Below are 15,555 nucleotides of genomic sequence, written 5' to 3'. Positions count from 1 at the left end.
ACAGTAGCAATTGCAGTGCTAATCAAATGCAACAGCAAAAACACAAAGCAGCAACACAACAGCAACAACCATTCAGTGACAACAACACAACCCTAAAAGTAACAACAGCAACAATAATACAGTAATGACAGCAGCAACAACAGAAACAGAAACAGCCATGCCAGCAACAGCGATTAGCAAAAACATAACAGCAGCAATAGCAATACAACAGCAGTAACAATGCAACAATGAAAAAACAGCAACAGCAACAATGACAATAGAAATACAACAACAGCACCACCAGCAACAACAACAGCATTAGCAGCAGCAACAGCAATAATACCAAGAACAACAGGAACATTAGAATCAACAACACAACAGTAACACTAGCAGTACCAGCAACAACAATGGCAGTAGTGATAGCAGTAACACAACAGTAACAATCACACAGAAGTGGCAATAGCAACAACAACAACAACAATAGAAACAGCAACACAACAGCAATAACAGTTGTAGCAACAGCAACACAACAGCAACAACAACAATACAATAGCAGTAACAGCGGCATAACAATGACAAAGTACAATAGTGGCAATTATACAGTAGCAGTAGCAACAGCAGCAGCAATAACCAAATAGTACCAATGGCAACAATAACACAATAATAGTAGCATCAGCAACAGTCAGCAGCAACAGCAATACAGTGACAAAGCAACATCAATAGTGACAATATACAGCAACAACATAAGTAGCAGCATCAATAACAATAAAATTGGGGGTGGTTAGGTGGCTCAGTGGATAGAGCACCGACCCTGTTCAAATCCGGCCTCAGACAGTAATTACCCAGCTGAATGGCCTTGGGCAAGCCACTTAACCCCATTGCCTGGCAAAAACTAAAAAGACAAACAAAAACCCAATAACAACAACAACACGGTAGCATTAGTTACAACAGCACCACTAACACTACCACCAAGAACAACAGAAACAAAATGGCAGCAACAGCTTTGCTCATACAATTTCTTAGATGTCACGAGCATGCTATCTCCCATTTCCTTGATGAGGAAAAAGGGATTGCTCTAAGAAATAGTCTGAGGGAGATGATTGGTTTTTCCATAACAAACATAGTTAGAATAGAGCTCTGAATCCTTAAGCTGGGGTATGGGTGGTGGTGGGGGGCTAGGTCATAGATCAAGGATTCCATGGAGCAGGACTGTCTGCTTTACTCTATTTCACTAACATAAGTCTCAAGAATCTCCTTAGGGGACTCGACCCCTATGACTACCCTACCCCCAGGACATTACCATTGCTTGAAGAATGTACTATTCCAAAGAAAATTCCTTATTTCCTATTAAGCTGAACAAGACTCTAGAGGGAATCAAAGGGAAAATTGTTTCTTGGGCCCTGGGGAGCATATTTCAAGACTGAACATGGCCAGATTTACTCTAGTTATGGGCTGATCATCTATAGCTCATAGACTGAAAGACTGGGACTGGGGGGAAGGGGATCAGATTTGTTTTTGTTTTGTGTGGTTGCTATACTACCTTATGCTATTGTTAGGGTTCCATGATCCATGGCTATAAAGCTCCTGTTCTATTGTTCCATCATGGCATCCTACTGAGATAACACGTTGTCCTGTTGCTACATGCCTATGTTCTGTTGCCATATCAACATGGCAATAGCAACATATTACCATGTTCTGCTGCTACAAGACCACATTCAGTTGTTTTGTCATCTGGCTTTATATCGCTAGTCCTCGTTATCTTGTTCCATATTTTAAGCCCTTACTAACTTGGATGTGAACATTCTTCCATACAACAGGGGAAGTCTGAAGCATCTAATCTATTTATTAATATCAACTCATGCGTATATAGCAATCCAACCTGTTTACAAAGCCCTCCCTCACAACTTTGAGAATAGGTAACTTGCTTTATATAATACTGTTAAGTGTCAGAGTTGTTCTTTTATGTCTCCAGACTCCAAGTTCTGTGGCCACTAATTCTCATTAGCTCAACAAGAGGAATTGGGATCTGTGAGGGAGTGAGAGGCAAAAATTCTTCAAGCAGAACAATTTAGCAGACTGGAAAGTTTGACAGCATTAGCATCATAGTCCTTCCTGGTTTACTGGAGGAAGTGTGGTAGAGTGATGAATATTGACGCCCCCCCCCCAACGAGCAATAAATCCAATTTAAAATTCTTTCTAAACCTTGGTTGATCTGAGTATGAGATACTGAGGCCCTGGGCATCTTGTCTCTTTACCTGCTTAGCTCCCTTGGCTTAAGAGACTTGCCACACCCAAAGACTTATCACATATTTCCCTCTCTGCTGCTGCCACAATTTCTAGGTACCCTGGTTTATGGACTCAATCTTTCTTTCCTATATTCAATTTACCATCTAAAAAGCCAGGACACAACATCATGTTTGATTTGTAAAGAAAAAGTGGTTTTCAAAGTTATCAAGAATAGATTTCAAAGCTCATAAAATATATATAATTATGACTAAAAAGCCAACAACAATATTAGAGAGACAAGGTTTTAAGTAGGCTGTCAGAAAGTAAAATTCAAGGGGCAGTGTTGTTGAAACATATATATGTATGTGTGTGTCACATATGTGTCACATATGTATATTTAATGCACATATATTCATTCGAATGCTAATCAAAGAGGTTCTGTTTATGTTAGGTAGATAGCCTTCAAAAATTCCTATGGGCTTCTCTTTTTAGTGGTGGTGGTAGTGATGGTGGTGGTAGTGATGGTGGTGGTGGTGGTGGTCGTGGGAGCAGAATCACTGAAATGGGCTTGGGGATACAGGTTCATAATCAGAAACTAAGTGGAAATTAAAAGGAGTTTTCTCAATCTGTCAGATAATTAGCTGAGATTATAGACCTTGAATCAGTACCAAACAAAGGCTATATAAAAGAAAATAGGTTTAATGTGAGCCAGGAGCATTCTGCTGTCTATTTTTATTTTCCCAACTGAGTATCCTAGATCATAGCCTCAGTTGTTCACTAAGAGTGACTAGTTTGTCAGGAAGAGGCTTTCCAGTCATTGTCTTTTAACAGATGGCAATTGAAGTCAACTCAACAACCATGAGACCAACAGAGACATTCAGAAAAGACCAGCCGATATATCCAGAAGAGATACTGTGACAGTGAGGAGATGAGATTTCCATCAGGGTAGATGACTCCAGATGACCTTCAGTTTTATAGCCTTGGAGAGGTGAATTACCCAGATTATGTATATCCTGATTATACATATCTAGACATATATATTTTCTAGGTATGCACTTAAACCATATGGGTTTCTGCCATGATCTCGTACATATATTCATTGGTGAAACATATCCAACATGTCTGCCCTTCAAATGTGTTTCCTTTTTCATCACTTTTCTCTACATTCTCCCCTCTGGTGATATGGTAACCTACAAAAGGGTGTATACCATTGGTGTCTATAGTGTGATTATCTTTTCTTGCTTATGTGCTCTGATGGTCAATGAAGTATATTTTGAGCTAATGTGTCTTCTGGCTATCTGGTAAAAGTAAACAAACTGGCAGAGTTTTCTATGCATGATTATGCAATGCATCTAAAACCTAGGGAGATTTTCCAGGGACCCACATGTGAAGGAGTGCTTTCTTTGCTTCATGGGAAAAATGTAAGGAAATATGAAATGATTAAATTGAGGTCAACAGAACTACAATAAAATCAATGTCAACCAAACATATGGAAAACAAAGCTGGTTGGATACTTTCTAAGGAGGTCAGATCATTGGGATTATGTATTCAGTGTTTGTGTCTGGGCTATGGAAAAATTGGGCATGGTCTCTTCTACCTAGACTCTTCATGGGAACAAAACTCATATCCTAGAGCAAGAACATACTTTCTTTCCAATGAAGAGCCTTTTGCTTTCTCTTTCTCTTTCCTCTCTTTTCCTTTTATTAACTTCCCTTCTTTTGTTACACTGCCCCTTCAACTCCATTTCTTTTTCCAACACATAACAACTTTTTACCAAGTCTCAATAGAACCTGTTAGTGACTTGAATTTCCCAGGGAGAGGGGCTCTGGGCTTGTGAAAATTTAAAATAAATGGCTTTCCCTCAAATGTTCTCTCTCTCTAGCAGTGTTCACCAATCAGGCTAGGTAATATTTAGCCAGGAAGGCTTATTCTGTTTAGTATGGCTAAACATGTTCAAGGAGAAAGTTGTCTTTACTTGAAACTTGCTGACCTTAAGATTTCCAAATAGAAGCTAATTTTTCATGAACAGAAGAATAAATAGAGCAAGGTCAGAAAAAAGAAAGGAGGAGATTGGCTCAAAACATAAAGGGAGAAAAGAACATGGAAGTCTGCACCTGGGAAGAGTTGTAGAATTGCAAATTTCAAAGCTGAAAGGGACTTGAGAGTATCTTAACAGGAATCCCCATTACAATATAACCAAAAGCTAGAGCTATAGTTTTGCTTGAAGTTCCCCAAGCAGGGGAAATCCTAGCACCTCTTGGTGAAAACTTTTGAATGGTTATCTCAGTATAATTTTTCTTATATCAGTTCTAAATGTTCTTATTTGCAGTTTCTAACCTCTTTCTTGCAGAACAGATTTCAATTTTTCTTCATTGAAAGTTCCTCAAATATTATAGTACAGATTTGATGTTTCCCCTAAGTTTTTTCTTCTCTTCATGTGGGATGAACTCAGAACCTTACCTATCCCTTTCATCCTTCTCTGAACAGACTCCATTAATTTCCTTCCTAAAATGTGATACTTGGCAAGTGAGTGCACTCCTTTAGATATGGTCTTATCAGGACAGAGTACAAGGTCATTCTCACCTTCCTAGTATTAGACTTTATACATATTTTAATATTGCCTAATTTTGCTTTGGCTTTTTAGGCTATCACATCATACGACTTACATATCGTTCTATCTCATTGACTCTTCTATCCCCTCACCCCTGACATCTTTTTAGGCAAAATGCAGTCTGGTCATTTCTATTTTAACTTGAATTTATCAAGTTGATTTTGGCGGGTCAAGGAGGTTAAGATTTTATATTTGTTCCTATAAGTGGAATTTTTATAAGATGGGACCTAGATTGCTAGGATCTTTGTGGACCCCTGTTCTATTGTTCAGTAGGTTACTTAACCTTCCCAACTTTGTGTATAAATATTTTTTTTTTAGTTTTTTTTGCAAGGCAAATGGGGTTAAGTGGCTTGCCCAGGGCCACACAGCTAGGGAATTATCAAGCATCTGAGGCCAGATTTGAACTCAGGTACTCCTGACTCCAGGGCCGGTGCTTTATCCACTGTGCCACCTAGCCACCCCTGTGTATAAGTATTAATGCCAATTAATGCCAGCATGCATCTTATACCTTATACAAATCATTGATTAAAAAACCTTAACTAATGTAGGGTTAATAAGAGATACCAAGGGCCCTCCAGTAGAGACTGTTCATACTAACAAGGAGCCATTAATGATAACTTTTGAACCCTGGTGGTTCCATTGGTTGTGAATCCACCTACATGTATTATCATTCAGCCCTCATCTCTATTCTGTTGATAAGAAGAAATAATATCAGAGACATTGTCAAAAAGATTGCTAAAATCTAAATTAATACCATTTCTCTGGTTTACAAATATATTGACATTTTTATAAAAATATTTTAAAAATATTTTCTTTTATAAAAAAGGAAATTTTGTATGCTAGATGATTTTCTTAGATGTGGTTCTTGTCCATTATTGAAGGTCACCAAAATGACATTGCTGTGTTTGAGACAAATTACAGTGTGTCCAACTGGGGCTGATCAGACCAAGTGAATGAAGTCTTTGCACCATTTGTAATAACCACTCTTCTGTACCATGGTGAGAGAGTTATTTGTCATATTTCTTTCTGGAATAGATTTCCTTTTTCATTTCATCAGAGTCATATTGAATGGAGAGATTCTCATTTCTCCATTTTGGGAGAATGTTAGGTAGATGCCTTAGCCAACATGTCCTAGCAAATCCATTAGTATTGTACAAAGACTGGCACTGAGTAAAGATTACCTCTGCTATTGGAACACAGATATTGACTTCACTTCTTCCCCAAACACATCAGAACAAAACAAAATTCCTCTTTCTCATATCCAATATTAACCAAGCATCCGAATTGCTCTAAACTCATCCATTCCATTAATCATAAATAACTCTCCTTTTGTCTTTTGGCTTCCTGGATAAATCTTTTGAATTATTTGTTTTTCTTTTTTTTTTCCTAATTGAAGAAATTGATTATGTTGTTGGAAACTTCATATTCTAGGAGCCACACTTTCAAATCCAACCAGACAAAAAGGGTATCTATCATATTATCAAGGGCCAACAGACCACTTCTCATTTTTTGTCTTAGGCTATCCCAAGTACTGAAAACAATGCTTGTTTACTTTGGTGGAGGGAGAGTTTAGAATGATAGTTTCATCAGGAAGAAATCTCTGTCAATACAGATAAGCAACTTGTAGTCTTAGAGCATTGTCCAGAGGGCACTGAGAGATTAAGGTGATGTGTCTATGGCCACAGCTTAGTCCATTCCTGAGACCTGGCTTAGCTCCAAGACTGACCCACTTTCTACTGTGCCAAGCTGGCTCTGCCTGGGGCACAGTAGCTACTTTATGCTCTTTGAATTAAAACCAAATTAAATTGAAGATGATTAACAAGTATGATTACTCCTCTGCTCCCTCTGGGATTAAGAATAAATTGCATCATATGCAGAAGATCTGTGATGTGGAGAAAATTTTTATGGTTATCTAGGAATGGGAGCTACCTCAAGATGAGGAGGAGCCTTAAGGTGCCTAAGAATATATTATAAATCTTAAAGTGTAGCCTGAGGTACGTAGGGTTTAAGAGATCCATCCAAAGTTACAGAACTAGTAAGTATTGAGGTAGAATTTTAATTTTCATCTTTCTGATACTAAGTCTAAAGTGGTAACCATTATGCCACACTACCTTCCACACCAATCAATTTTGCAATTCTCTGAGTCTATACATTTAGGAATCCATTGTTTCATTCTTTATTTCCCAGGGCAGGGGAAGAGGGTCTTTGGAATTTAGGGTCTCTTCCAGTAAGAAACTTGGAAAGTTCCCTGGGAATGGCCAGTTGTCATGCAGCCTATTCTGTAGGTTAGTGGGTCCTTGAAAAAGGAAACTGTTTAAGGTTCAGTGGGATATTTCAAGGCTAGTAGTAGAAAGTGGGGACTATTTAAGGATGATCAATATAGACCATAGTATAGATTTTTTTCCCATCATGTCTAAGATGTTAGGAAGTTCCATGGGATTCATTCCAGGGAGAATGGAGGGAAATTGGTGACAATAAATAAGTTGAGATGATCTTCTCAAACTTGAGCACTTGGGTGTCTCTGACTGTCCCCAAGGCTATTTCTTGTCTCTGAGTCAGATCATCTCCTTTAAACTAGGCAAGGTTGCTATCTGAAGACAGGCAGGCTGATGGAACTAAGATTGAATTTAACTGAGGAACATCAGGGAAGGAGTGGGTAGGTGAGATCCTGCAAGGTCATAGAACCTTTGCCCAAATCAAATGTCAATGCTTCTAGATTATAAAATTCAAGTCAGAGAGAGCCTAGGTAGCAACAAAGCATCCTGAGGACAGCACCTATGTCTCATAACCCAAGGAAAAGCATTTTCCTCTCTGAACTCCAATTTTATATGATGGGAAGAGGAATCAGGAATTCCTTGCTTCATTAACTCTTTGGACTGAGAAGGCACTGTACTTAAAACACATATGTAAAAATTGAGTCCTATTTTAAACATATCAGGGGATTCTGACATGCAAAGAAGTCTGGTGGTGAGTCCTTTACAAAACGAAGCATTTTTCTCTAAGTGAAGAATTTCCTCTTGCCCACTCTTTCACTCACCCTCCCATTGGTGCCAATCCAGATTTTTCATATGTAGAATTTACTTGCAGAGCACACCAGGACTTGTTGTCCCAACAAGTTGCCAGACTTCTACATAGCAAACTGACTCAAGAGCTGTCCCTTCCCAATCCTTTCTTCCTATCTCCTCCCATTCCAAGGTGGGGCAGCTCCTGTAAGGGTATTTCTCTCCAGAAGGCAAAAAGCTACTCACAGTTTCTTGAGAATATTCCTGAGGTTTTGCTTGCTCTACAGAGGGCCCAAAGAGCCTCTTGTACATGAAGAACGGATAGAACTCTGTCATCAGCTCTGTCTCTGGAGTTTTTGCCACTGGATCTGGTTCTTGCCCAGTCTCTGGTACTGACCCTGGCTCAGAGAGTATGTAGTCCTTGGCCCATGATCCACGGATGGTACCAAGATCCGTGTCTAGGAATATAGGATTCAAGACAGGAACGTCCATGCAATTGTGGGGTGTTATAAAGTTGTCTGGCCTCTGGGAAATAAAGATAGGAGAAGATTTAGGAAGGGGAATGCACCTGATTTTTGACTAAATGGGCTGGACAAAGGATTAAAAAGATTGTCCCAACCATCAGAGTAAAGTGAAAAGATCCTGGGAGTCAGCTAAGTCCAGGCTTGGCTACTTGTTCTACTTCCTTCACAGAGTATTTGAGAAGACAGTGTTTTGTGAACTGCAGAACATTATAGTTATAGTAGCAATTGTTCTTGTGCCTGGGACATAGTAGGTAGTAATTGTAAGTGGAAGGAGAATGGTCCTTGACCCGTCATTTGTCTGGGCCAGAAGTCTAACCCAAGGTTCTGAAAAAGCAACTGTGAAATAAAGTCAACTTCAATATTTGGAGGTAATAGTTGCTTATTTGCCTATGCCAGGCTATAGAATTTTGGAGTGAAAATAGAACCAAATCTGCTTCTGTGTTTTGTTTTAAACATTTATTTATATATGAAAAGTTTAGAGAACTTTGCACTTAATAACTAAGTAAGTAACAACAGAATTGCTTTATGATTATGGAATGCATTGGAACAGCTAGGTGGCTCAGTGACTAGAGCACTAGGCTTGGAGTCAGAAAGATCTGAGTTCAAATCTGAGCTCATATACTTCCTAGCTATGTGACCCTGAGCAAGTCACTGAACCTTGTTTGCCTCAGTTTCCTCATAGGTAAAATGATCTGGACAAGGAAATGGCAAGTCACTCCAGCATTTTGAGCAAGAAAACCACAAATTGGGGCAGCTAGGTGATGCAGTGGATAGAGCACCGGCCCTGGAGTCAGGAGTCCCTGAGTTCAAATCCGGCCTCAGACACTTAATAATTACCTAGCTGTGTGGCCTTGGGCAAGCCAATTAACCCCATTTGCCTTGTAAAAAAAAACAAACAAAAAAGCAAACAAAAAACCCCTAAAAAAAAGAAAACCACAAATTCCTACTGAAATGACTGAACAAACCTGATTATGATTCAGTTACCAAAGGAAAAAAAAAACTATTCCTAATCATAAAATACAGTAAGATCTCTCAATGAAAAAACTCAGATAATTTACCACAAAAATACTGAATTACAACCTCTTCTCTGTATTGTCATTGTTATCAGGGTGATTTGGTTGGTCAAAAAAAAGATTAATGTTCTTTCTATTGCTCTGAGATTTATTTTCTCTCTACTTCTAACTGAAGAGGGGGAAAGGAGGAGGAGGAAAAGAAGAGAAGAATGAGGAAGAGAAGGAAGAGGAAAAAAGGAAGAAGAGGAGGAGAAAGAGAAAGAGGAGGAGAAGAGGAAGAAGAAAAAGGGGAGGAAGAAGAGGAGATACTTCTTTTAGATGGTTAAATATTGTTGCTGAGAAGTCACAAATAATTCTGCCAAAGGATAAGATTCAGAGAAACTTCTGCCAAATGAATCACTGCCTTTTCCTTAAAAGTATGTATTAGGGGCACCTAGGTGGTGCAGTGGATAGAACACCAGCCCTGGAGTCAGGAGGACCTGAGTTCAAATCCAGCCTCAGACACTTATTACCTAGCTGTGTGGCCTTGGGCAAGCCACTTAACCCCATTGCCTTGCTAAAACCTAAAAAAACAAACAAAGAAACAAAAAGTATGTATTAGTATTATTTCAGTGAAAGGAACGTGTACATCTTAAGCTGAAAATGTCAATTCCTATAGTTTCCCTTGATAAGCAAGTCCTATGAGTAGAGGAACTTAGAGGAGCAAATAAGAAATAATCCAACAGATCAGTTTCTTTAGCTGAGATGTCGTGGTCAGTGAGATGTTAGTTCAATGCATTGTGGATCATCTCTCCTTAACAGTGCAAGCAATTGTTTCTACAAAAATCATGATCATTAAGGAAATTGTATGGAAGGTCTCTTAGATCTCACTTGCTCTGCTAGTTATGATGCCAAAATTCTGTAGTTCAGTTGAAGACCCACTAACTCGTAATTGCTTCCTACAAGCTAAGAGAGCTTACAGAGAGGGCCCAATAGAATAGTGAGTGAACTCTGGAGACAATGTCTCATTTGAGGGAAATGAGAATATTTAATCTGAAAGAGAGAAGACTTGATTAGTGACATGACAACTATCTTCAATTGTTTCAAAGTTTGACCTGGAAATGAGATTGACTTGACCCCCAAAAGTAGAACTAGCTATAATGATCTGAAGTTAAGGGGCATCCTTCCAAATGCAAATGTGGTATTTGATTCCTTAGAACATGAAAGATTTCCTATCTCTTGAGGCTTTTCTGTGGGGAAAAGGGGATTCTTAGTTAGGTATGGGACAAATCAGGTGGTTCAGTTATCCAGTTGTCATGAAATAGTATTGAAGGAGAATCTGTATAGATCAGTCTTGTCTTGCAAGTCCACAGTGAAATTTTCCCCACTGTGAATTCCCCAATTGTAGAAACTATGTGTAGTACATACTGTAGGACTTGGCCATGTGTTCATTTATTGAGGAGGAAATCTGGTACAGTGAAAAAATCACTGTAATTAGAATTAAGAAACTTGGATCCTGATTTTGGCATTAACTTACTGAGGGTTCTTGAACAAATCACTTCCCCTAATATTCCTCAGTTTCTTTCTCTGTAAAATGAGAATCTTGGGTTACATCAGGATTGTTTTTAAAATATTTTGACAGCCATGTCCAACATTTATGATTATGATCCCACATGTATTTTATTTCATATATTTAAAAACATTCTGAGGAGTCCATAGGCTTGCCCAGACTGCTCAAAGGTTCAGTCCATGAAACAAGACAATGGTAAAGAACCACTGGCCCAGATGATATCCAAGGTTCCTTCTAGCTTTTACATTATAAAATTCACTTCTCTAACACTTTTACATGGCCTAGTTTCCTTTCCCTAAGTCAAAATTATTTATTAGTTATTTAGAGGACTGTCTGTATCACAAAGAAGCTTGACATGGAAAGATGGTGTTTGTTAAATATTTGCTGAATGAATAGATTAATTTAGCCAGTCAAGTTGGGCAGCTCTGGTATAGTCAACCTAACCAATTCCCCATTGGCTCAGCAGCCTTTGGGGCAGGAACAAGATGCTGATCTTGCCCCTAATGCAATTTATCTTCATTTCCAGGCAGTAAGCTAGTTTCCCTTCCCCCCAGTCCCCTAGATTTGAGCCCTGGGTTTCATAGACTTCAACCTAATCAGGTTATGGGAGGAAGTGGAAGTAATGAGATCAACACAGGAGGCTCCTGAGCTCCCAGCACAGCTCTTGGTAGCAGGGTCAAGAACATGAATCCCAAAGGGAACCTCTATGATAGCACTCCCCTTCCCATCACATCTGCATATAGATTCAGTTGTAAGTTTATTCTTTGGGGTATTTCCTCCTTGGGGGAAAAGAATTCCTTCTTCTATTGGCATCTGGCTGAGAAGTAGTCTAGTTGGGTTAAGACATAGGGATATGGCAACAGCATAGCCTAAGGACTGAGAGAATAAAATTGTGGTAGAAATTTTATGAAAGTGGAAACTGAAAAATATGCCTTCTAGTTCTGTGGCTGTCACTTACTTCACCAGATGACTTTGAAAAGTTTAACCTCTCTGATTCTGTTCCCTCATCTATAAAAATTAAGAGTTTGGGTTAGGGGCCTTCCAAGTTCCCCTTCAGTTCTATGAATGGATCTATTATGATCCTATTCTAAGGTTTAGTTCAGTGGCTAGGACCCCAGATCATCTTTGGCAGAAAAATAAGACAGGAAGCCAGTGATAGTGGAAAAGGTCTGGAATGAGAAGAAAAACTTGGTTTCCAAGTCCATTTATGACCCTTCTCTTTGTGATTTTGACTAAGTCACCTAGAAGACAGTGTCTTACTGAGAAAAAAGCATTATTTCTGGGGTCAGAGGACTCAAAGGTTGTCACCTTGGAAATTACTAATGAAGAGATTCCATTGGATAAATCACGTAACTTGCTCTGCTTTAGTTTCCCCCTCTGTAAAATGAGGGTATTTGACTAGATGACCCCTCAAATTTCTTCCATGCTTTTTTGGTTGTTCAGTTCATCAGTCTTATCTGATTCTTTGTGACCCTGTTTGCTGTTTTCTTGGTAAAGATACTGAATTTTTTTGCCTTTTTCCTTCTCCCTTAAGGCAAACAGAAGTTCAGTGACTTAGGGTCAGATAGTGAGTGTCTGAGGCTGGATTTGAACTCAGGTCTTATTGATTTTAGGCCATCACTGAGCCATCTAGCTGCATTCAAATAGAGGTTGAATGTTTTGCCCAGGTTCACACACCTAGTAAGTATCTGAGACTGAATTTGAAATTAAGATATTCTTGACTCTAGGACTAATGCTCTATCCACTGAGTCATCTAGCTTAATGAGTGATAATCCTTCATGAGGACTGGACAACTGGGCATTTGATATAACCCATTTCTAACTAAGAATCCCATCAAGTGGTCATCCAGCCATCACCTGAGGACCTTCAAAGATAGGAAACCCTTCACCTTCTGAGGAAGACAATATCACATTTAGATTTGGAAGAAAGCCTCTTTAACTTCATGTGATTGTACCTTATTCTGCTCTTTGGGGTCAAGCCAAGCATGACAAATCTCATTCTCAGAACAGACTTTCAAGTCCTTGAAGATAGATGGTGAGTTCTCTCTAGGACAACTCTTGGGCAACCAATAAACACCAATGTAATTGCATTGAATTTTTGTTCTACTTGTCTATGAAGACATCAGTTCACATAGTAGGTACTTAAATACCTCTGAACCTGCTGATTTTCACATGCATTATTTTATTTGATTCTCACAGCAATCATATAAGCTAGGTAGTACAGGTATTACTAAGCTCATCTTACAGATGAGGAAATTGAGTTTAAGACCAAGGTCATGAAGATAGTCAAAGCTAGAAATCCAACCCAGTCCTCCTGGCTCCTAGTCTAGAGTACTTTCCACTTCATCTTGTTGTCAATCTAATATGAACTCCAAGATTAATTCACTAATTCCCAAGCCTACTCCAAGAAATGCCAAGTTTCTAAAAAGTTCAATGACTTCCTAGACTGTTCTCAAATCTGCTCAGCACCACTCCTACTTGGCATGCAAGTGAGGTGGCTGCAAGAGTATTCTAGTTGTAACTTGGCAACATATTTATTAACATCTTCCATATAATAATTGCATGAACATCCTCCAGAAGAACTGAAGACCACAGAGCCTAGAGCTAGGATCTTAGCTTCATAGACAGAATCATACAATCTCAGAGAAAGAAAGGACCTTGCTGTTGTTGTTGGGTAGTCAGGTCCAAATCTTTGTAACCTTATTTGGGGTTTTCTTGGCAAAGATAATGGAGCATCGTGCCATTTTACTGGTATTTTACAGCTAAAGAAACTGAGGTATATGGGCTTAAGTGACTTGACCAGTATCACATAGCTAGTAGTGTCTGAGGTCAAATTTGAACTCAGGTCATCTTGCCTCCAGGTCCTATAAAGGACCTTAAGAGTCATCTATAAATCTATATATCTCTATCTCTATCTCTATCTCTATCTCTATCTCTATCTCTATATCTATACAATATTTCTAACAATTGGTTATCCAGTCTTTTCTTGCAGACTTCTTAGAATATTCAACAAATTAGCCAGCTCCAACTTTTGAACAGTTTTAGTAATTGTAAAGTTTTTTCCCTTACTCCAAATATAAATCTACCTCTTGGTAACTTTGAGCCATTGCTCTTGTCCTGTTTTCTTGGATAGAGTAGAAAAATTATTACCTTTCTCCTACATATCAAAAATTAAATATTTGTACTCAGTTTTCATATTTAAGTCTTTTCTAGGATAAAACCCCTCATTTCTTTGAATAATTCTTATATAGTATGGTTTTCAGTCCCTTAGACATCTCAGATTCTCTCCTCTGGACATATTCTAATGGGTTCTTAATCTTTTTTTGATATCATAACCTCATTTGATCATACAGTCTACCCAGTTTTTAGATACATATAAGATACAGAGACTTACAAAGGAAATAAATTATATTGAATTGGTGATCAAAATGTTTTTTTTTAAAGTTCATGGATTACAAGTTAGGAACTTCTAGAGATTAATACCCAGAATTGATACTCCCTATGTAATGTGACCAAGATGGAGTATGCTAGAACTATGGCTTTTATTTTGGCAAACTAATCTGTTTTAATTGAATTAAGGTGTTTTTGGTTTAGTTTTTGTCAAGTCCTGACTCCAGGGCCAGTGCTCTATCTACTCTGCCACCTAGCCACCCTAACATTCTTGATCAGTATTTCATCTGTGTCTGTTTAAATTATAAAAACGGTAAAAATCATAGGTAGATTATAGGGACACTCTTGGAGATATCCATCTAAATTCGTCTAAGTGTATTCATCAGTGAATACTCTTTGGGTCCAAAATCCAACCAGTTCTATTTCCACTCAAATATTCTATTGTCTAGTCCACATATTTCTATCTTGCTCATACAAGGATCCCATGAAAAAAACCTAGTCAAATGATTTGCTAAAATCCAGGTATTTTACATAGATTGGATTGCACTGATCAACCTCTCTAGTTTCCCTGTGAAAAACATAATTAAATTAGTTCTTACATGACTCATACTTGATGAAATCATGCTGGCTCTTATGGATCATTACTTCCCTTTCAAAATGTTCACACATTATTCTTTTAAATATATTATGGGAAGCAATGACATATGAGCACCACCCTTTGAGCCAAGAAAACGTGGGTTCAAGTCTTTCCTCTCACACAGTGCTGAGGGGTTGACTGTGAAGAAGTCACCACCCCTTCATACCTCAGGCAATTCTCAAAGACTATACTAGATCATTTGTCTTTAAGAAGGTACAGACGAGTTGTTGATTTATATAAGTGGAAGATATTCTATGCTGGACATGCATATTCAATAAACTCACTAGACACTGACGCCAGACATATTGCTTTCTTGACCCTTTCCTCTACCTCTATTTCAAAAAATGTAACTTTTGCCCTTCTCTGAGCTTCTTGCTGTCCATAATTTTTTTCAGAGATCACTGACAAAGGCAATGCAATTACATCAGCTTCTTTTTTCAGTTCCCTGGAGTGTAGTTTGTCTGTGGTGATTTGAACTCAATGAGGGCAACCATGTGCTTGCTCTCTTGTTATTTCTTTTCTCTTTCTGTACTTCTTGCTATTTCTTGTTATAAGAAAAACAAGTTAACTGTTCCCAGCCTATCCAGTCTAGTTAGAAGATCATTTTCTTTGATATGGAAAATTT

At 38.4% G+C, this 15,555-nt stretch overlaps 1 protein-coding gene across 3 annotated transcripts in view; it reads right to left on the bottom strand.

Annotated features, from left to right (window-relative positions):
• Window positions 1–15,555, bottom strand: part of LOC141520823 (coiled-coil domain-containing protein 33-like) — a 114,905-nt gene that overhangs the window by 81,608 nt on the left and 17,742 nt on the right. For all 3 annotated transcript variants that reach the window (XM_074232693.1, XM_074232694.1, XM_074232695.1), the window contains exon 4: window positions 8,065–8,343. In XM_074232693.1, coding sequence (XP_074088794.1) covers window positions 8,065–8,343 — 279 coding nt within the window. The remainder of the gene's footprint in view (window positions 1–8,064; window positions 8,344–15,555) is intronic.

Source organism: Macrotis lagotis, chromosome 4, assembly GCF_037893015.1.
Source record: "Macrotis lagotis isolate mMagLag1 chromosome 4, bilby.v1.9.chrom.fasta, whole genome shotgun sequence".
In the NCBI taxonomy this organism is placed as follows: Eukaryota; Metazoa; Chordata; class Mammalia; order Peramelemorphia; family Peramelidae; genus Macrotis; species Macrotis lagotis.
This window is presented reverse-complemented; position numbering and strand designations above follow the sequence as displayed.